Source organism: Peromyscus leucopus, chromosome 23 (assembly GCF_004664715.2).
Source record: "Peromyscus leucopus breed LL Stock chromosome 23, UCI_PerLeu_2.1, whole genome shotgun sequence".
Classification (NCBI taxonomy): Eukaryota; Metazoa; Chordata; class Mammalia; order Rodentia; family Cricetidae; genus Peromyscus; species Peromyscus leucopus.
In genome coordinates this window covers 40,775,389-40,795,186 of record NC_051082.1, presented here as the reverse complement: position 1 = coordinate 40,795,186, position 19,798 = coordinate 40,775,389, and the positions used below count along the sequence as shown (strand labels likewise).

General features: G+C 54.1%; 1 protein-coding gene and 1 long non-coding RNA gene across 5 annotated transcripts; one reads left to right on the top strand and one right to left on the bottom strand.

Annotated features, from left to right (window-relative positions):
• Positions 1-859: 859 nt before the first annotated feature.
• On the bottom strand, positions 860-18,375 carry Tmem184a (transmembrane protein 184A). Of its 4 annotated transcripts, none has more exons than XM_037198446.1 (9): positions 18,147-18,375; positions 11,421-11,648; positions 4,289-4,454; positions 3,902-3,992; positions 3,718-3,793; positions 3,546-3,637; positions 2,826-2,995; positions 2,122-2,316; positions 860-1,620 (listed from the first exon to the last, which is right to left on the bottom strand). In XM_037198446.1, exons 2-9 carry the CDS (start codon positions 11,646-11,648, stop codon positions 1,361-1,363), a joined length of 1,278 nt encoding a protein of 425 aa, XP_037054341.1. In that variant the 5' UTR covers positions 18,147-18,375; the 3' UTR covers positions 860-1,360. The 4 variants fall into 4 exon arrangements, with proteins under 4 accessions (XP_037054341.1, XP_028715558.1, XP_037054340.1 ...); XM_028859725.2 differs by lacking the exon at positions 18,147-18,375 and adding an exon at positions 12,446-12,601; XM_037198445.1 differs by lacking the exon at positions 18,147-18,375 and adding an exon at positions 12,319-12,437.
• On the top strand, positions 15,845-19,019 carry LOC119086536. Its single transcript, XR_005089852.1, has 2 exons — positions 15,845-16,021; positions 16,623-19,019. It is a non-coding gene; the product is annotated as an uncharacterized LOC119086536 (long non-coding RNA).
• The last annotated feature ends 779 nt before the right edge of the window (positions 19,020-19,798 follow it).

The following is a 19,798-nucleotide window of genomic DNA, read 5'->3' as shown; positions in this document are numbered from 1 at the left end:
AGGGGACCCTTCCTAGCTCGTGGCTGCACATGGCCTCTCCAGGGCAGAGGAAGGCAGCCCCCTGCTGGCCGAGCCCTGAGCCCTCCTCCTCCTCCTCCTCTCATATTTGAAGGCCAGCACTGAGCCTGTCACAGGCTCTCGAGTGTACGTCTCTGGGGAGTACAGAGCCCCTCCCGGCCCTGCTGACTGTGTGGGCTGCAGGGCCACCCTGCGGGCCTGCCAGTCCCAGAAGGCAGATAAGTAGGCGTGGGTGGCTTTTTACAGCCAGGTGCAGGGAGGAAGAGCGTCTATCTTATCAGCCCAGAAGGGTTAGCGAGAAGCGAGAAGCCGCTGGCCTGGCTCCTCCTGTCTCTGGGCCCAGAGAACAAGAAGGCAGGGAAGTGCACCCCTCTGATCTGATACTGTGGGCTGTGGGAGCCGGCCACCGGGCAAGTGATGATTGCTGGGTGCCCGCCTGGGCAGCGGATCGCTGACTCCCTCCCTGTTTCCAAGGACAGTCTAGCCTATCTCGGACACCCTGAGCACTGGACCAGGTACACAGGAAGAGGAAAGAGAGAAGGGGGGCTCCCAGGCCTGAGTCCCTGTACCAGGGCATGCGAGGCTGCCCACAGGCCTCATAAACCGCTTCAGGGTGTGGCCAACCTGCGGTTCAGGGGGAGGTGACTGCTCCTATTGTGGTACCGAGCTGGTCATCTAAGGGCAAAGTCCACACTCTTTGCCCTGTACTGCTTGAGCCACATCATCACGTCCGCCTTGGCTGTTTCTGACACCTAGCCTCCCTCTGTGGGCCCAGCGCACCCACTACTTAGTGATGCATCACTCAGGGACAAGCCCTGCAAGAAAAGAAAGCCCAACAGACTCTAGAAAATGCAAGGCGTTTATCTATAAATAAGCAGTTAGTAGCTGGCAGGCTGGCGCACTGGCAACACTGTTGTGCTAGCTTGCCTGCCCTGGGAGCGCCTCGCCAAGGATCTGTGCTAGAATGTGGGGCAAGGGGCCTTTTTCTTGCACCCAAGATAGCCACTGCCAGGCCCAGACTATGTGGCTCCCCAGCCCTGAGTGACTGGGCCCATTCTCCCTGGCCATTTCTCTCTGCAGCGACACAGCCTGGGATCTAACCATCCGTTTCTTCTGCCCCGGGAAGGAAGGGCCAACTCACAGTTCCACCTGCAGGCTGTAACTAAGGCATCTCACTGGGTCCTTGGGTTTGTCCGGTTCGCCCAGGTAACTTTACTCTGGGCTATACATGGAATAGAGAGGCCCCCATGCGCCCCACCGTGAGCTCTCAGGAGAGGCTGGGCCTCCGTTAAGAGATGCTGATGGGTGGGTCCTCAGCTAGGCTCCGCACACCCCACACCCCCTACAGGTCCTCTGAGGGAATCAGCATGCGTTTCTCTATGTTGCGACTCTTCTTACCCCCTCCGGAGCCACTGGCCGGGCCAGGGTGGGTGCTGGGCGACGGGTGCCCACCCTGGCCAGGCCCAGAGGCTTCGTGGGTGGACTGCTGTGTATACTGCTGGTATGCCGGCGAGAAGTTATGAATGGCGTCCTGGACGATGTCCTGCGGGCTGATGGTCTCCTTCAAGCCGCTGGATATGCTTTGCAGAGGTGCCGGTAGGGCTGGAAGGTAGAACACGCGGGCCTGAGTCGCAGGTCCCCTGGGTCCACGGCACCCCACTCCATCTACGCGGTCCCTCAGCCCTGCCTCTCACAGGCCACCTTGGGCTATCTGGGTTTGGGGGATCCTGCATGCCCAGGCCTTGCCATTGGCTAGCAGGTGACCTCAGACCCAAGACCCAGCTTAGTTCCTGCATCTCAGCATTGGCCTATCTCCTGCCCAGAGGAGGCCGCCTTTCACCTTGAGCAGCTGGGAGCCAGGCAGCCACCAGCCATACAGCTAATACAGCACACTCACTAGAGCAGTCAACCCAGCCCCTCTTGACACCCTCCCCAAGCACCAAGGAGACCTAAGAGAGCGGCTCCCTCTATCCACATCTTTCAGAGCTCACAATCCCCCTTTGCCTGCCTGGCCCACACACCTACAGGGATGTCCTTCTGATCAGTGCTGGACATCATGGCTGAGCCTTTGCAGGTAGCCCCGGTTGGTGGGGCCCAGCTCACCTGGTGAGTTCTTCTTCTCTGAGTACACCTGGCTGGGGAAGGCATAGCGCAGCGCAAGTGAGGCAAACAGCATCTCGATACAGATGAGGAAATTCTGGTAGCCAGCGGCGAGGGTACCAGCCCCCACCCTGGTGCCGTCCACGGCCTGGACCTCGGGGATGACCCCACACCTCTCCAAGATGGCCAGCAGCATTCCTGGAGACAGAGACAACCATCCAGGCCCCATCCTTGGATGGAAGCTGAGCCCTGCCCAAGTTCTTACTGAAGCCCAGGGTATGCAGGGAAAAGGGCTAGCCTCATCCCAGGGTTTCTTTAATACTGACCACATTGGTGGGGAGATTATGGTTGAGAAGGGCTGGTTACCTCAAAGTCAGGGTTCCTGTTGCTCTCCCAGACATATCCAGCTTGGGCCTGGGGACCCCTGCTCTTATGCTAATGGCCATGGGGACTGAGTTCTCATGGCCTGCTGGGGTCTTGGTGGGGACCAGGGCTCAGGAAGCCCAGGCAGAGCCTCCTTCTGCCGACAGATCTCATGGGTCCCCAACTGCAGGCTCTGCCAGCTCCAAACTGAGCCGCCGAGCTGCTGACTTTTGGTAAGGTTAGGGAAGCTGAGGCGCACAGGGCTGGGAGGGAAGTGATATCTGAACCCAGGGTCCAGGGATGCTGGTCCTGGCCCCACACCCTCGCCCACTCAGCTCACCTACCCTGCCAGAAGGAGAGGAAGATGATGGCTTTGATGGTGAGGAACTTGAGCACCGGCTCGAAGGGCCTCAGGAGGTCCCTGGTTGCGAAGTAGAAAAGGAACAGAGCGTAGAGAGCCAGGCTAACCGAGGCGTTGTACACGAGACTCACGTACAGGTAGCCACTGTGGATGCTGGGCCAGAGGAGGTGCTGGTTAGAAGAGTCCCTGGCCCTCACAACGTTCCTTTAGCCTGTCCCCTGGCTGGGCACCACAACGCAGACAGCGCCACCTGGATCCTCCCTCCAAGGCCCCAGACAGGGCCAAAAGGAGCAGCAGTTGGGGCCGACAGCTCCCCATCAGGAGCAGGGCATGGTTCAGGCCCCTCCCTGAGTTGTTGCCTGTCCTCCTGGGCACTCCCACAACCTTAGCAATGTCTTATTTTTTTTTAAGGCAGGATCTCATGTAGCCCAGGCTGGCCTCAAACTCATTATATAGCCAAGGATGACCTCCAGCTTTTTAATACTCCTACATCAACCTCCCACCTGTTGGGATGACATATGTGTACCCCTACATCTAGTTTATATGAAGTTGGGGATGGAACCCAGACATCCATGCTAGGTAAACACTTTGCCAGCTGAGCGACAGCCCACAGAGAGGGGGATAAGGCCGCTTGAGGAAGGCCCTGTGGGGAGCCCTGCCTCCCGTGGCCCTAGTGGGGCGCCTGCTCATAGCCCCCTCTTACTTGAAGTCCCCGTCATGGTATTTGTCGAAAGCCTGGAGGATGATGGTGATCAAAGCCATGACTGGTTTCACGATGCAGAACTGTAGCGTGGCCTGGGAGGGGTGGAGGAAGGGAGTCGGGCTGGGATGGAGTGGGGCAAGGGCATCCAGGTGGGGAGGGCAGGCCCCCTTACCTGTTTGCAGAAACGTAAGAAAGTGATGGAGTAGGACATGCCTTTGAGGCAGCAGGTCCCATAGAAGCAGCTGGACCTGCATATGAGGAAGAGGAGGTCATTAAGGCCACTAGGAAGACACCTGGGGGTTCTTCAGCGTGGCCTGGCTGGGCCCCAGCCAGGGCAGGGCCTGGGGTGGACTCACCTGATAGGTTTGCCACGAATCTCAGCCATGATGGCGCTCTCTCCCCCCAGATATTGGAAGCACAAGGTCAGGAAACTGTAGATGACAAATGCTGCCAGGGGACAAGGGGTGACAGTGAGGGTCGGCCATGGAACTCCTCTGCATGCAGGCACCACCAGATCCACTCTGCATACCCGGGGGACGGGGACGGGGAGGTGGTGGTGCAGGGGCAAGCTTACTCGGACTGTGAATCACAGGGATCGAGGTTGCAAACTGTGCAACCCCAAAGCAGGTCCCAGATGAGACAATCACCTTTGGGGACGGTGGGGGAAGTGCGTGTAGGTAGGTGCATGTGTGTGAGGCTGAGGGTCCCCGCTGAGGTCCCCCAGGCCCAGCCTGGAATGTCACCTTCGTAGCAGTCTCTCACAGAGTCGAAGTATACGTAGTATGGATGGCCCCCGAGGAGGAGGAGGCTGAGCCATGAGTCGAAGGCGTAGATGGGCACAATGAAGAGGAGGCGGATGACGAACCGCTGCTCTCGGGGGACGGTGTAGGAACGTAGGTGGGAGTAGATCTGCGGCAGGAGAGATTCGGTGGCACCTCTGTCCCGGCTCCTGGCCCTGCTGTCCATGACGTGGGTGCCAGCCCGAATGCCAGAGGAACTGTAGCCAGACAGAGCTCCAGGCTGCCCTCCCTCTCCCACACTGCCTAACGTTCTACTGAGCATGGGAAGAGCACACAGAGAGTGGAGGTCATCAGAGGTATGCTGTAGCACATGTTTTAGATGAAGAGTCAGCCCTGCTTATGACGGGAGCATCCTGGGTGGGTGCAAGACCAAGTTAGCATCCCTGTCTCCAACTAGAGAGTGGGGCTGGGGAGGTGGCTCGGTTGGTAAAATGCTTGCTTTGTATAAGCATAAGGACCTGAGTTCAAATCCCCAGCACTCACGGACAAAAACTAGAATTAATAATGCATGCCTGGAATCCCAGTTCTGGGGAGGCAGAGACACTGGCCAGCCATACAGCCGTATCAGGGAACTCCAGGTCTCATGGAGAGACTGTCCCTTAAAAGCAAGGTAGATGATGGGTGGCAGTGGCGCACGCCTTTAATCCCAGCACTCGGGAGGCAGAGCCAGGCAGAGCTCTGTGAGTTCGAGGCCAGCCTGGTCTACAGTGTGAGATCCAGGACAGGCACCAAAACTACACGGAGAAACTCTGTCTCGAAAAACAACAACAACAACAACAACAAAAAAAAAACAAAAAGCAAGGTAGACGGTGCCTGAGGAATGACATTGGAGGTTGACTCTGTCCTACACACACATATACGCACACACCACACAAAGAAGACTGAAGTATGCCTCAGTGTTAGAGCACATACCTAGTGAAGGGCAGGTGCATGGCTAAGGTAGAGAGAGTCCTTGCCTAATAAGAAGAAGTCTCTGAATGCAATCTCTAGGACATGCCCCCTCTAAATTGAATACATGCTTATTATATATAAATATCTATTAAATTTGTTTTTGCTTTTGAGACAGGTATAGTCTGACTCACTATGTACTCTTGGCTGACTAGGAATTCACTATGTAGACCAGGCTATCCTTGAACTAATTGAGATTTGCCTGCCTCTGCTTCCCGAGTGCTAGGATTAAAGGTGTGAGAAGACACCACAGCCGGTTTTACTCTTTTTTGGGGGACCTGCCACCTAGCTCCTAAATGAATCACACATGGAGGCTTAGTCTTACTTAAGAATGCCCAGCCTTAGCTTGGCTTAGTTTCTAGCCGACTTTCCTTATCTTAGATGATTCCATCTACCTTTACCTCTGGGCTTTTCCTTTTCTATTCCTGTATACATTTCTTTGTTTCTTATTCCGTGGCTGGCTGTATAGCTCAGTGGTTAGCCCCTGGAATCCCCTCTTCCTCTGGCTGCTAGATTTCTCCTTTTCTACCAGATTTCTCCTTCTATATAGTCTCTCTGCCTGCCAGCCCTGCCTATCCTTTCTCCTGCCTTGCTATTGGCCAGTTCTTTATTAGACCATCAGGTGTTTTACACAAGCACAGTAACACAGCTTCACAGAATTAAACAAATGCATCATAAACAAAAGTAACACACCTTAAAATATTATTCTACTACATTTCCCCCTTTTTGTCTAAATAAAAATGAAGGGGTTTTAACTTAAACATAGTAAGACTATATACAATAACAATTATCAAGTAAAGATTATATTCACAATATTCTGTAAATTTGTAGTTAACATATTCAGAGAGCCGGGAGGTGGTGGCGCACGCCTTTAATCCCAGCACTCGGGAGGCAGAGCCAGGTGGATCTCTGTGAGTTCGAGGCCAGCCTGGGCTACCAAGTGAGTTCCAGGAAAGGCGCAAAGTTACACAGGGAAACCCTGTCTCGAAAAACAAAAAAAATAACAACAACAACAACAAAAAAAAACATATTCAGAGAAAATAATGCATTATTTATCCTAGCTTAGTGAATCCAAAATTTTACACCTAATTTACTTTCTATCATAACTAAGGAAAACTGAAACTATAACTATCTAGACTTCAACTCCATCATAGGCCAAGAAGGATGTAATATTATCTAACAACAGAGACATTTGGCTGTCTGGACAATTACCCAAAGTTCCTCTGCAACGTTAGGGCATCCATCTTCAGTCTACAGGCCTAGAGTATCTGGCAGACTTTTCTATGAAGCAGGAATTTTGAAGGACTGTCCTGCCTTGTTGTGGCAAAGTTCAACAGTCTTTTTCCTGTGTATTCTGCATGTCCAGTCTGTACAGCACATTGTCAGCAGTCAAAGACAAGAGCAGTTTCTTTGCCCAGTGGCTAACCTTGCCACAGTGAAAGCAAACTCCATAAGGAGTTTCTTCAATGTCCACCATCTTCTCTGAAGCACATTTGGTGCTGCCAGGAGCAGATGTGTCTCATTGTCATGGAAAACTTTAAGTTAACAAAACATTTTAAATGCTATATTCTATAGGTATTTGAAGTATTTGAAGACCATCTATCTAAAATATAAATGTTTTAACCTAGAAAACATACCTAACATATCTACAAATTTGATTGTTATAAATGACTAACTACTGACCTATGTTTCCTGATTATCCTATATGGCTTTTTTTTTTTTTTTTTTCTTTGAGACAGGGTTTCTCTGTGTAGCTTTGTTGACCAGGCTGACCTTGAACTCACAGAGATCCGCCTGGCTCTGCCTCCCGAGTGCTGGGATTAAAGGCGTGTGCCACCACCGCCCGGCTAGCAGCACCTCTTAAAGGAGCTGTATCTTTTTTTTTTTTTCAACTTTCTCAGGCCCCATGGAAATATGAGCCCCAGGTTGGACAACAAATTGTTGTTTTGTTGTTTTTCTTTTGGGGGGGGGGGGAGGGGAGCGCCACCCAGCTCCCAAATAAATCACACACGGAGTCTTAGTCTTACTTATGAATACCCGGCCTTAGCTTGGCTTAGTTTCTAGGCAGCTTTCCTTATCTTAGATTATCCCATCTACTTTTTGTCTCTGGGCTTTTATCTTTCTATTCTTGTATACTTTTGTTTCTTTTTTTGTTTGTTTGCTTTTTGTTTGTTTGTTTGTTTGAGACAGGGTTTCTGTGTAGCTTTGGAGCCTGTCCTGGATCTCGCTCTGTAGACCAGGTTAGCCTTGGACTCACAGAGATCTGCCTGGCTCTGCCTCCCGAATGCTGGGATTAAAGGCATGTGCCACCACTGCCTGGCCTTTCTTTGTTTCTTACTCTATTGCTCTTGTGTAGCTGGGTGGTTAGCTCCTGGAGTCCTCCTTCTTCTCTGGCTGCTAGATTTCTCCTTTTCTTTCCAGATTTCTCCTTCTATATAGTCTCTCTGCTGTCCAGCCCTGCCTGTCCTTTCTCTTGCCTTGCTATTGGTCAGTTCTTTATTAGACCATCAGGTGTTTTACACAGGCACAGTAACAGCTTCACAGAGTTAAACAGATGCAACATAAACAAAAGTAACACACCTTAAAATAATATTCTACTACAAGCCAAGGTGTTATTGAATTTAGCCCAAAGTCTCCCACAGGCTAAGCAAGTGGTTTCCCATTGAACTATATCTTCAGCTCTTTAAAATGGTATCAGTGGGCAGAGAGTGTGGCTTAGTGGGAGGCATTTGTACAGCATGTCTGAAGCCCCAGGTTCAATCCCCAGTACCACAAAGGAAAAAAGTATTTGCAATTGACAAATTGCAAAGGTGCACTGAGTATATGCCATATGTGTGGGTGCCTGTGGAGGCCAGAAGAGGGCATCAGATCCCCTGCAGCTGGGGTTAGAGTCAGTTGAGAGACACCCAAATTGGGTGCTAGGTCCTCTGCAAGATCATCAAGTGCTCCTAACTGCTGAGCCATCTCTCCAGCCCCTCCTTAGGGAATTGGCAAGCACGTGCTCCACCACTGAGTCACACCCTAGTCCTCTTTTTACTCTTAGCAGAAGGGGCAGAGGTCCGGGTCCAGCATCATCCCTCAGACACCACTCTCATATTATGGGATGAGATCTCTCACTGAACCTGGAGCTCATTGACTTGGCTAAACTTACAGCTGGCTAGTGAGTTTCAGGATCTGATCGGTCACCCCTCCTTGGGGTTATAGATGTGTCCCGCCGTGCCTGGCACTTTTTGGTGGGTCCTAGAGATAGAGCTCTGGTGCGTGCCCAGGCTTGCATGGCAGGTGCATTCACCAGCTGAGCCACCTCTTGTTCTGATAGACACATAAAAGGCTGAGACCAGCCAACCTCACGCCTTGCTTCTGTGACGTGGTGTAAGATCTTAAAAAGAAAAAAAAAAGTCGGGCAGTAGTGGTACACACCTGTAATCCCAGCACTCGGGAGGTAGAGCCAGGCAGATCTCTGTGAGTTTGAGGCAAGCCTGGGCCAGAGCTAGTCCAGGACAGACATCAAAGCTACATAGAGAAACCCTGTCTCTAAAAACCAAAAAAAAAAAAAAAAAAAAAAAAAAAAATCACTGTTGTTGCTTTTGAGACAGAGTCTCACTATGTAGCCCAAGTTGACCTTGATCCTTCTACCTCAGCCCCCCTAGTGGTGAGGTGACAGGCCTGTCCATCATATCAAGCCTAAAATTCATTCCTTAGGCATTTTCAAGCCTGTAACGTATTTTGATACCCTGTGGGGTCATCTTGAAGAACATTCCAGAAGTCAGGACACTCATTCACTCATCCAACAAGAGGTTCTTGGGTCCTGTTAAGTGTTAGAACTCAGTAAAGAGACTTAAATGTCCCCTGTAGCACAGGTAGGCTCTCAACTTTGGGGGATCGTGGAAGGCCTCTTGCTCTTTGGCCCCTTCTAGGAATCTGTCCCTATACAGAAATAAAGAGGAAAGAAACTGTGCAAAGAGGTTCATCACAGTGAAATACAGGAAGAAATGCTGGAGCTACACTCAGCATGCGAGGCCTGGCTCACACCATAGGGCCTGTGTGCAAAGGAATACTATACAGTCAGTAAAAATGATGCTCAGACGCACAGCTCTATGGGAAGTCCTCTGATAGGATGAGGCACCGGAGAGCAGAACAGGAAACCAAGCAGGGTTTCAAGTATCATCCATGTCTAACAAAAACAGAAGGAAAGAGCTGGGGATGTGGTTCAGTTGGTAGAGTGCCTGCCTAGCATGGAGGAAGCCCTGGGCTTCACCCTCAGCTCCATATAAACAGGGAGGTGTGATCAACACTGTCATCTCAGTACTTGGGAAATGGAAGAAGGAAGATCTGGAGTTCAGGGTTATCCTCTGCTACGCAGAGAGTTTGAGGCCATCCTGGGCTATAAGACGCTGTCACAAACAAAACAAAACAAAACAAAAAAACCAAAGACCAATCCAGGAAGGTGATTATACTGTTCATCTTCAAGTTTTCTGAATTTTCTGTATTTTTCTACAGAACAGGAACATACCCCACCCCCCACCCAGTTGTAGGACTAGAACCCAGGACCTCCTGAGTGCTCACTCAGCATTCTACTACTGAGCCATTCTATTACCTTTGTTTTATTTTTTCGGGAGTGGGGTGTCTCACTAGCTTGTTCAGGCTGGTCTTGAACACACTGTGGACCCCAGGGAAGCCTTCACTTATGACACTCTTGAATCAGCCTGTGCCCTAAGCCCCTCTGTACAGAGTCTTCCTACTTTTTTTTTTTTTTTTTTTGGTTTTCGAGACAGGCTTTCTCTGTTTAACAGCCCTAGCTGTCCTGAAACTAGCTCTGTAGACCAGGCTGGCCTCAGTGGGCTGGGAGCTGGCAGCCTCCTCCCCTTCCTGGCCACTGTGGGGAAGGCTCTTTTGGAGAGATGCCCTGTGCGGCGTGGAGGTCACGTTGTTAGAAGGAGCTGTGTGTGTGCAGGGGCCGCGTGGGGTGCGAAGGCTGCTGGCGTCAGAGACCAGCTCCTTATCAGTCCTTTCCTCCCTCCCCAGCCTCTGAGGGAGGACATACTGTGACCAGCCAGCAGGAGACCTTTCCCAGGCTAGCACTGCCTGGCTGGTGACCTTGGCAAGGTGCTGCCCTCTCTTGCCTCAGTTTCTCCATTTGTAAATGGAGATGTTGATCCCCTCTCTGTCTAGCCCCTACCCCTCCCAGAGGTCACTCCACTGACCCTAGCATGTGGCTGACACCTGCCTGGCCTGCCCTCAGGCACGGGTCTATCTCCCTCGTATCCTGGTTACTGAGGCACACCTGGCCAGGTACCAGCCAGCAAGCAGGTGGCTGTCACAGGCAGAAGTGTTTGCTCTTTACTTCCTGCCCCCGCTCAGGCCCTCCCCTGAGTGCCAAACGGGTGTTCCAGAGGTCCTGCCTGGGGCTTTCAGCTCCTTGTACCAAGCTCCAGTTCCTCAGCTTTCTGGTTCTATCTCCCCAGTTACCCCCATATTCCAGCTGTCCATCTTCCTTCCCCAGTTTTCCACTCTGCCTGACCACCCCCACCCCCAGCCCTTCCTCCCGCCACTTTCCGCCACTCTCCAGCTCCCCACCTCTCAGCTCACTGCCCCCAGCATCCCTCCAGTTCCCCATAGTCCTGCTTCCCATTCCTCTCAGTCTCCATTCCCCTCGCTCCTTCCTCCATCTTCCGGCCCCTCCTCCCTGAATTCCCTGGGTCTGGCTTGAGGTTCTCTGTAAAGCAAAGTCCAGGCCTTGGAGGGAAAAGGCCCTTTCTCTTCCAGCTGTGTGAGCCTGGGGATGCCCCTGGGGATGCCCCTAGTCATGTCCGAGCCTTCGTGGTCTTGTCTGTGACCTGGGATCAATCACTGACCTCAGGGAGCAGAGCGAGAGGCCTCAGACATGAGTGGGGGTGCCCACCCAGCAAACTGCCCTCTGCCTGGCAGAGACCTCTCCCACCTTAGGTTTGGCCCCTGCATGTAAGCCCTGGAGAAGGGCCCTAGACGGATACCACACCTAGGGTGTCCAGTACTGGGGGCTGTCCCTGGAGGTCCCATGATCCCAGCGTCTGTCCATGGGGGCCATCGGAGCTGTGCCAGGTCCCGTAAAGAGCTTGAGGCCCAGCAGGGTTTTGGGGGTGCTTACCTGGTGGCAGGTTAGGAGCAGAGCAGTCCATACAAATACGCCTGAAACGCCTCGGGCCAATGCGCTGGTGAGGAAGAGCTGGGGGGGTCCTTGCGAGCCATTGTCCACGCGCTCCATCTGCGGCCCGGCTGCCACTGCGGGCATTGCCGGAGGGGGGCTGGGCGGAAGCCAGGTCGCTGACACCAGGGGAGCTCCGGCTGTTCTCAGAAACCCTGATGCATTGCTCATCTGCAGAAGCCAGCAGAGGAGTGAGGGAGGACCCGGGGCAGGCTCGTGGGAGTGTGAGGGGCAGGAGGTGGGCAAGGCCATGTGGGTGTCACCCAGGGGCCGGCTCTGCCCACTGCAGTTTCTGCTTGCCTGGCCACTCTCCCTAGCACCCCACCCACCATCCACAGAGGGTTCCCTGGGGGCCCACCGTGGCCACCTGTTCCCTTTGTGGGAGTCTGCCCTGACTTTCTCACCCCCTCCCCTGACTCTGGGCAGCTGTGGGCTAACCCTTGAGGGACAGGGACCTGGCTGCTTTCCCGCCTGGGGCTCAGATCCTAGATGGATGCCCTGGGAAGCCCCTTCAGGTATCTTTGTGCCCTGGGCTCTCTTCCTAGGAGTCTAACCAGTTGGCCATGGCACTGAGGCAGGAGGACTGTGAATCTGTAAATATAAAGCCAGCCTAGGCTAGCTACCTAGTTAATTTGTTTCAAAAAAGGGAAAAATATCTCCAAACAAACCCAAACTGGAATTTGTTTCTACCATGGTCTGGGAAAGAGGGATCCACCTGCCTGGGTCGTTTGGGAGGGAAGGCCAGTAATTATACCTCCCAGCAGGAGAAGTTGCTCCACCCACAACCCCGGTGCCACTCCACCCCCACCCCCACCCCACCCCTGCCTGCCTTTGACCTGACCGAATACTCCTTAGTGTCTCCATTAAGCGGCAGCAGCAACCAGCAGAGCATGTGCCTGCCTCCCCCAGGCAGCGACTTTGGGCCTCCTTCCTAGCCTCTGCTGTCTGCCACGGGGGCGGGAGCCTACCTCTGTGAGCAGGAAGCTCTTTGGCCCAGGCCTGGGAGGCCTAGCCTCCTCCGGGGAAGCCTGGCTGGTCATTCGCGTGGCCACATGGCCCCCACTGAAGGCCAGGCTTCGGGTTGGGGCAAGGCTGGTCTCCGGAGGGTTGCACTAGGCCAGGAAAGGGACACAGGGCCTCACCTGGCCAATGGCCCACCTGGGCTTCGGGCTGAGGGAGGGGCAAAGGGAGGAGAAGCTACGGCTTGTCCCCGCCCCTGTGGACCGACACTCTATCCCTCCGGGGCTGTTTGCCCAGCAGCAGCAGCACCGGCAGCAGCGGCGGCAGCGGCAGCAGCAGCAGCAGCAGCAGCAGCAGCAGCAGCAGGCTTCCAGGAACTGCCTGGCCGGCAGGTGCCTTCACCTGCTGGCACCAGGCTGGCAGGCAGCTGAGCAGCCAAGAGGGAAGGGTGTGCGTGAGCTGTGCCAGCTCGAGGGAGAAGGCCATGGGTATTCACGGATGTTTTGGATGGTGAGAAAGTTCTAGAACTAGACGAAGTGGTGGTTGCCTATTGTGGGCATCCCTACTGCTCCAGAATTGTGCACTTCCACCTGGGCAGGGCCGAGGATGCGGCTCAGTTGGTGGAGAGCTGGCCCAGCACCCGTGAGGCTCCAGGGAGCCATTCCCTGCCTGTGTGACATAAACCAGGCATGGTGGTGGTGTGTGCCTGTTTTCCCAGCGCTTCCGAGGCGAAGGCAGGAGGATCAGAAGTTCGAGGTTGTCCTCGCTACATTCTGCTTTAGACCAAACTGGGTTCTATGAGAGCCTGTCTCACTGAGAGAATTAATACACATATTCATTAATGCATATACAAATGAATGAAACAATAGAAATAAAAGTGGGTAAATTTAACCAAACCTCATTGGCACAGGCCTGTCATCCCAGCTACTTGGCAATCTGAGGCAGGACAGGTAATTCAAGACCGGCCTAGGATACAGAGCAAATTCAAGACCAGCTTGGGCCACTTAGTGAGACCCTATCTAAAAACAAAATGTAAAATGTGTGCTGGGAATGTAGTTTGTCCTTAAACTGTCTGCCTAGAATCCCCCAGTGAGGGGCTGGGGTGTGGTTCAGTGGTAGAGCACCTGCCTAGAATCCCCCAGTGAGGGGCTGGGGTGTGGCTCAGTGGTAGAGCCCCTGCCTAGAATCCTCCAGTGAGGGGCTGGGGTGTGGCTCAGTGGTAGAGCCTCTGCCTAGAATCCCCCAGTGAGGGGCTGGGGTGTGGCTCAGTGGTAGAGCACCTGCCTGGAATCCCCCAGTGAGGGGCTGGGGTGTGGCTCAGTGGTAGAGCACCTGCCTGGAATCCCCCAGTGAGGGGCTGGGGTATGGCTCAGTGATAGAGTGATTGCCTGGCATTCAGGCTCTGGGTTCCATCTCTAGCACTTCAGAAAGTGTCTGGAAGGGCCTAGCACGTGACAGTCCTGTGGAAAGAGGCTCACCTGCCCTGGCTCCTGGGTTGGGGGCTCTGGACCTATCTCAGGCCTGTTCTGGGTCTGTATGGGCTATCCCACTGTGGGTACTGTTAAGATGTCATGCATCCATGCTGAGGGAATGCTGGAAATAGGAATCCTGACTAAACAAACAGGAACTACAGAAACAAGCATAACCAACCAATTGAAAGAGATGGAGCAGAGAATCTCTGACACTGAAGATACAATAGAGAAAATAGATTTGTCAGTCAAAGAAAACACTAAAGACAGATGTCACGCATCTTCTTCTAGTTCTGTGTGCCATCTGACCCTCCTGATGACTTAGCAGACATGGCTTCAGGCTGCTTTCTTTTTGGAGTTGAGCCGTGGACACTGGGGGCTGATCATGTGTCTGGGATACTCCAGAAGTACACAGCTGTCCGAGGCTGAGATCTGGTGAGCCTCGTGCTCCCCTACTGCCCCATCCATGTTTTCCCACCCGGGACTTCCCAAGGCTGCACACGCCATGGAGGCCGTTCCCGCCTGCTTAGGAATGACACACAGGCCCGGGATCATGGCTGCTGCACCCTTGCCTCTCAGATACTGATAACACTGTCATTTCCAGCAATGTTTCCACATCCCATTTCTGGAAACGTTCACCTGGATCTGTTTGTGTGTCTATCTGTTGTCCTTGGGAGGAGTTTCTGGAACCTGGCACTGTGCCTGGGTCCTTAGTAACTCTGCCAGAGTTGTGGATGGCCTTGGGTTGTGCGTCTCCTCTTGGCTGGAGTGGCTACTCCCAGGGGAGTTGCTACCGTGCCAAAGGCGCCCACCTGAGTCCTGTCCTCTCCCCCAGAGTGTTGTAGCCCACCGGGTTTCCTAGTGGCTGTACCTAGAAGGAATGCATAAGAGGTTGATTGGACCGTGGGCCTGAGTATCAGGTGTTTGTGAGGGTCTACACTTGAGTGTAACTAGCAAGGGGGAGGTCTTTGCTCCACCCCCTGGCATTGTTATAAATAGACCTTTGGAATACAGTTCTGGGCCAGTGGATAAGGACCCAGGCCCACCCGGGTCTATCCTGTGTTTTCTCTCTGTTTCTCTCCCCTCTCTATTTCTAACTAAGTCTCTTATCCCTCATTCTTCCAGAGTCCTGGGGTAAATAAGTGTGGGGGCTGGTCCCCCACACCAGAGACACTACTCAGTGTATGAGGACAGACTGTTATCCTTGCTAACAAGGCTGAAGGCCAGAGTCAGCTCTGTCCATGGCCTCAAGGGCTGGCAGGCTTTGCAGGGCCTGGGATCCTCCTCACTCCACCCACTTCTGCTGCAGGAGAGAAAGTGGGGTCTCTGACTCTTGACTGCTTTTGTGTTTCTGGAACCCAGCACCAGAGATGAACCCCAGGGTCTCCCTCAGGCCAAGTGGAGGAAAGGACTGAGCAGACAGCAGGAAGTACTATGTCTTGACATCAGGGAGACTTTCCCTGCGTAGCATCAAAGGGCCAGCCTTCTAGGAAGAGGGTACTGGGCCGGAGGCCTGGTAGGTAGGGAGGTCGGCCTGCTGGGAGCAGGGGCCAGTGGCATCCTTGACCCTTGGGAAGCTCCTTCAGTCATGGCGGCCCTCCTCTCTGAGAACAGAGGCCAGGCCTAGTCGTATGCCTGCTGTCTTCATGGCAGTCCTGCCCCTGTGTGGTCATGCTTAGCTACCATCTCAGAAAGGCCTCGGAAGGTCCACCTCAGCTCATCCCAGGCCTTGAAGGCTCCTCAGAAACCCAGGAAGAGTTGTGAGGCCGCCCACCATCTCTACTCCACTTCATGAGGTCATTTCCAGAAGTGGCCTCAGCCCCCAGCCCTGTATCTTGCCTGTGACCATGGACCCTTTTGCCTCTCTAGGCCTCAGTTTGCCCACATGTAAAGTGGGTTTAGTCAGGAACTGGGCTATCCTGTTAACACAGGCTTCTTTCTTGTCTTCTCCATCCAGCCAGGGCAATGTGGAGACATTTCTGATTATCAGGCCTGGCAAACATTCTGGAATTCTGGGTGTGCCCCACCATGACCGTCTGGGTGTGTCTGAGCCTCAGTGTTTCCATCTGCAAGGTGGGACAGCAGTGACTGCCTCTGGGCTGCTAGGAAGAAAAGGTGAGATACAATCTGACCCACCTTCTGGGAGAAACACAGAAGCCCCACCCATTCCTGAGCCTCCAGATCATGCCCCCCATCTCGGCAGGCTCTGCCCCCTGCTGGACACCTATGGTCACTGCAGCATCTTTCCCATGGGATCCTATATGGGAGGGTTCTCTCAAGGTGGGAGGGGTCAGGTAGCCATCTCAATAACGGGCTTTAATAGAGGCGATGGCACCCTTCTGGGTGGTGGAGCCCCCTTTCTGGCTCCCAACTGGAGCAGGTGGAGTGGGGTGGAGATAGGTCTCTGCTGGGTGCACCGTGAGGCTTTGGCACACATGTCCTTGTCACGGCTAAGGCTGGGACCATCTTTGTTGCCTGGCTCTGGGACAAGGAGAGGGCTTGCCAAATGACTGGCCTGGAGAGGGGGTCCACACTCTCCCCAGAGGACCACATTCCAGGAGCTGAAAAAGGAGGGGGAGGGGCTGTGCTGTGTGCCGGGTTCAGATACCTCCCGGGTGCTGTAGCTGGAGAAGTGTGTGTGTGTGTGTGTGTGTGTGTGTGTGTGTGTGTGTGTGTCCTCAGGAGAGGCTGGCCTCTTGTCCCTGCTCTTTTACAGGCTGTGGAGTGAGGCCTCACCAGAGGCCAGTATCACAGGCCACACTCACAGAGGGCTGGACCCTGGCCGCACCCATATCAGGATAGCCCCAAATGGGGCAGCGGGACCTTTGATCACTGTTCCCTGTGACCAGGACACCAGAATCCTGGCCAATCCAGAAAGCTGTATTGAGGGAGCTGGGGAGGTAGGAGAGCCACTCAGCCTGTCCCACGGCCTCCACCTATTTTGCACCGCTGAAGCTCCCACGCTTGGCTTCAGGCTGCTCTGAGACAAGTCTCTAGATGGCTATCTAGTCTCTCTGGAGTAGGGGTCAGGTTTTGTTTGCCCCAGGGCTCCAAGGCCAGTTCCGAAGGAGCCTCCTGCTAGTAGAACGAGTTGGCTGAGCTGACCAGTCCAGGTCCGGCCCTGCAGAGTACAATCTTGGCATCCAGTCGCCCCAGGCTGGCCTCCAGATCATCCGGATCCCTTGCTAGTGTCCACTGGGTGACAGGCAGCCCTGGCCAATGAGGTTTGTTTCTGCCAGTGCTCTGGCCCTGATCCAACTAACACCCACACCCGAAGCGTGGCAGGGTGGAGCTCCCTGTGGGTCAAGGTGCTCAGGTAGGTGGGGAGGCCATGAGTGTCCCTCTTTACAGGTTCCAGGAAGGCTGGGTGATGAGTCCAGGTGGTTGGCTTTCCATGCTGGGGACCCCACAGCCCCTCCTTCCCTCTGCCTATGCCTCCTCCAGCTGAGACTTTCAGTATGCTTGCCTGGGAGTCTACAATGCGTATGTAGTGCCTCCTGGTGGCCAATGCGGCCCCTCACTCGGATGGACACGGCCTCGAGGAAGGGAGGTGGGCCCAGACAAGTCAACACGGCCAAGCCTTGCCTCAGTTTCCCCAGGCTGTTTTATCTCTCTGTTTATGGTTCCACAGAGGGTCTGGACACCCGGGGTGTGCGTGGGGGGTGGGTTGCTAATCTCAGGTGGCTACAGGCCCTCTAACCAGGCCAATGGGGACCTGGAAATCAAAGCCCAGTCAGCTCAGCTGCCCTGGTGTCAGATGAAGTACAGGTGGATCCCTGGCTTCCGTTCATGGGGATGACCAGAGTCTGTTCGTGCCCAGTGGCCCTAGATCCCATGTTGGACCGTCCTAACGATGTGTGGACACTGTACCTCACACCTTCGGCCAACTGTGCCCCCCCCAGCTCCTGTACCCACCCCCCTCTCTAGACCCACCTCTTCAGTCTTCGGGGAATCTGTCGGGGCCTGTCCATGCTTGACTTTGCCCCACAGCCAGATGCCAGGCTTGGGTGTGGACCTGGGGGCCCTTCCACTTTGAGATGGGCAAAGCCTTGCCCTGGGCCCGAGACCCTTTGTAGGAAGTAGGGACACAGGTGGAGACGGCTGGATGGGGGACGTGACGCTCTGATTCTTGGCGGCAAGTGTTTCCCCACCCTGTTGGTGTCGTGGGGCTGCAGTCTGGACACCATTCCATCCCTGAGCCGGCCCCACATGCACACACACTCACACCCACACAGCTCACCTCCTTGGTGGCTCTGGGCAGCTGGCAGGGGCCACTGGGCTGGTTCGTTGCTTTGGTTTCTCAGTACACACTCTGCAGTTTCCGGCCCGAGGAGGTCCCGCCTCAGGGAGGTCTCCAGCCCTCCTCTGTCCTCCTCCTCAGCAGCTGGGGCAGCCCGGGCCCCGTGGACACTATCACTGCTACCTGAGCATGGCTTCACGGAGGCCCTGAAACTCCTCCCAGTCCTGCCCGGCCTGCCTTGCCTGCCCAACAGCCTTGTTGGAACACACCCTTCACCAGGCCACACCCTCTGCCATGCTGGGTTCTGGGACCGGCCTTTCTTTCCCCGACCTGGTCAAGGGTGTCCACAGGCCTAGTCCTTGGAGCTGCTGATGTCTAGACAGGTTTGTGACCATGAACCCATGAGACCAGTGGGAGCTGGTCTCCACGTCCAACTTGGGTTGGGCGTCACAATGCCAGTGACATGTATGTACTGAGGGGCGGGGATGACTTTCAGCTTTCCCCTCTATCCACACAGCTCTCTCTCTCTTCATCTCTGAAGCACCTGAAGGAACACCTCACTTCTAACCACTGATCAAGGTCACTTATATCTGTCACACGATGCTGGCAACAGGAGACACGGGCTAAGTGTCTACCATGGTTGTCCAGGCACACGGAAGAGCTTTGAAAGTGGGCGGGTCAGGGTGCTATCAGAATCTTGTGTACTGGGACCAGCGAGAAGGCTCATTGATGACCGTTTAGTCCTTGGGACCCACATGGTAGGAGAAAATATCCTTTCTAACTGTCTTCCATATGTATACAATGGGACATGCATGCCCACACATACAAATAAATGTAAAAATAAAGTAATAAAAAATCTTTGTATGACCTTGAGGAGTTGTAGACGGGTCCTATTTGTGAGGTATGCCCAACGCTTCTCATGCTCTGGATGGTCCTGCTGGCTCTTTCTCTTGGAGGTCTCTCCCCACCTACCTGCTCCTTCCAATCACCCTTTCTCCCCATGCCTTGGTTTGTGTTCAGTCGTCCATCATGATGGAGGCGCCTGTCCTCACCCTCCAGGCCCTTGTGTCTGTGTGGTGGGGATGGGCTCAGGGATCCATGTGGCCTTACATGCCGTGTCCACTCTGCGGTGGGCTCTGAGGCCTGGGGCATAGTTCTCTTCAAGCTCTCCTACCTGGGCTTGTATTTAAAGATTTCTTCCACTTGAGTAGGGCTCTGGGGCCTTCCATCCTTGTAGATTCTGTTTATTCTCACCTCCAGCTGATCTTAGCACTCTTGACCCTACAGAAGAGCCCTGATGTGTGACGGCAAACTGTAAGCCACACTGGTACTGCCCCTGCAGCCACCCTGTGCATCACGTGGGCTCCTGACATCCATCACTCACCATTGGCCCCCGCTCCAGCTGCTCACTCAGGGCTTGTCTTTTCCTTTTTTGGTATGTGGTGTGTGTGTGCATCACGGGCAACAGCTTCGTCTTCCTGGCTTTTTACATGGGTTCTGAAGATCTGAACTCCAGTACTCAAGCTTGGTAAACCTTCATCCCAGCTCTGGGACTCTTGACTTCCCAGTCCTCGACCTCAAGCCAGTACAGCTCACTAGTGTGCCCTGTGTGCTGCTTACTTGGTTATAGGGAGCAGGCTGGGGCTTGATCG